This window comes from Formica exsecta, unplaced genomic scaffold, assembly GCF_003651465.1.
Source record: "Formica exsecta isolate Colony F162 unplaced genomic scaffold, ASM365146v1 scaffold363, whole genome shotgun sequence".
In the NCBI taxonomy this organism is placed as follows: Eukaryota; Metazoa; Arthropoda; class Insecta; order Hymenoptera; family Formicidae; genus Formica; species Formica exsecta.
The window spans coordinates 1419789-1421865 of NW_021850877.1; the positions used below are offsets into that span (position 1 = coordinate 1419789).

A 2077-nucleotide genomic window follows, 5' to 3' on the forward strand; every position below is an offset into this window, starting at 1 on the left:
TGTAGAAGGCAATCATGATAATGTTGAACACATGCACATGCTCCGCTTCAAGCGTGTTCGATGAATATATTACAAGATTACGAATGCACGAATAGTTAATTAAATCCGAATATAATTTTACGCTCGATGAACAATCCGGCTTATCATTTATTTTTTAACATTCCAGATAAAATCAGTAATACGTAATATGCCGTTATTAAGAAAATCGTGTAATCAATTAATCATAATTAATATAATACTAGTGCCTAGTTTTGCATCAGGAAAACATTTTACACTTCGCATCGCGCTTACAATATGCATAGTTGAACGTTTGTTTGTTCCGTTTGTCGTTGAAAGATGAATGAGCTCTCGGTGTAATGAGAAAGCAATTTGTCAAGCGATTCAATATCACTCTGACATCTCGGGGTAATTAATCCAAAATTATAACAGTGATAAAAGACGTAAATGATACGCCGGTCGCGAAAGAGGATCACCGCGCGACTAAAAGTAGCAATTCCGGTGGCGAATTGAAAAGAGGCAGTCTGTGCGAGTCGCGCTGCTAAAAATGAACGTTAAAGCGTAGCACCTTGCCGTAATCAAATGCAATCACATAGTGCAATTACGTCCAGTCGGACAGACAGTCAGTTTTTTTTCACCTTGCTTATTCTTCGTGAGAATGTTCTCAGACTTATTCTCGTTATGCTGCGAAAATGTCACAGTCGACAGTGTCTGAATTTTATTTATTTAAAGCTTAGCACAAATCTTGGGTCAAAATAAAGGGCCACGTTGTGTGCGTGTGACAAGGAATTGTAATCTTATAAAAATTTATTTTTCGTCGTTATTCATTGTTATATGCGTTTATTTTTCATGAAAAAGCGACGATAAGACGATACGAATAAGAAAACAAAAATAAGTGTTTAAAAAAAAAAAAATTAGTATTAAAATCAATATTATAATTTCTTCTGACTTTTTCGTCTGTGTTTCAGATGTGCGTCCGGCGAAAACAGGCTTGGTCCGCCGTTTTCATCAGCAACGTGTTGATCCACACCGTTGTTATCGCCAGTCCGATCTATGTTCCTCAATTTCTACCGGGAAGTAAGTACTTTAGATCGCTCTATTATTCGCGGGAAGAGTATCAATAGTTTTCCTCCAGATAGCATCGATACTTCAGAGGGCCTATCTTCCGGATAGTTCGGAGAATCTCTCTGCAACGCACAATATTTTACGATTGCAATTTGCTGATTAAATTACCGTTATGTTTTACGTTTTACGGAAATTAAGCCTCGATCGGCGGATCGATCTCCGATATAAATAGCTTTAATTGAGCATAATTCTGTGGATACAGTCGAAATAAACTCGTTGCATTCTTTTTCATATAGCTACATTTCTCAAGACCCGCTATTGATCCAGAACGATATTAAGACGCCGCTTAAAATTACTGCTCTATATATTTTTTCGGTAATACCTGGGAATATAAATTTTGCGCAGTATTTTTGTAAGACGTACGATGCTCTTAAATGAAAATTTTACCCAGTGAATATTGCGCAAGATATATCAAGCATATCAATATTTATGGAATTTAATTTAGCGAAAAATTGTATATATTCTGTATTCTTATAGAAATTTATTTATTATAAGGATTTATTATAAGGAAAATTAATTCTCTGACTGACATATTTCTCTCAGCTTTCCAAAATTAATATTGCAATGCGCATATTTAGAATTTTAAAATAATTTTAGATATTGTAGATGTAGCGTGCATTTTAAACTGATTCCTCCTACAATATATCTGCGTTCGTCTCGCTCTGGCTCTTTCACGCTCGTTGCATTTTCCTCGTGTGTCAGCTGAGTAACGGATCGGTACACAAATACCAGTAACCGGCACAGCAAGGTCCGATCATTTTCTACGCGTGTGCGTAAGCGCTTACCTGTCTCCATCGCGCAGCGACATTGAACCTACCTTGAATTCGTATTCGAACGGGACGTGGGCGGACTGGTCAGTTTTCTGTAGAAGTGGGTCAAATGCGGTCATCGGGCCGTGTGGCTTGCAGTGATTTTTCCGTCATCCCGCGATTCCCCGCCGTTTTTCGCGCGACAA

General features: G+C 37.7%; 1 protein-coding gene across 1 annotated transcript in view; it reads left to right on the top strand.

Annotated features, from left to right (window-relative positions):
- The first annotated feature begins 493 nt into the window (after positions 1–493).
- The window catches only part of LOC115238967 (serine proteinase stubble), a 17411-nt gene continuing 15827 nt past the window's right edge, over positions 494–2077 (top strand). The window contains exon 1 of the mRNA XM_029813219.1: positions 494–1074. Within this exon, the coding sequence (XP_029669079.1) occupies positions 966–1074 (109 nt within the window). The 5' untranslated portion in view covers positions 494–965. The remainder of the gene's footprint in view (positions 1075–2077) is intronic.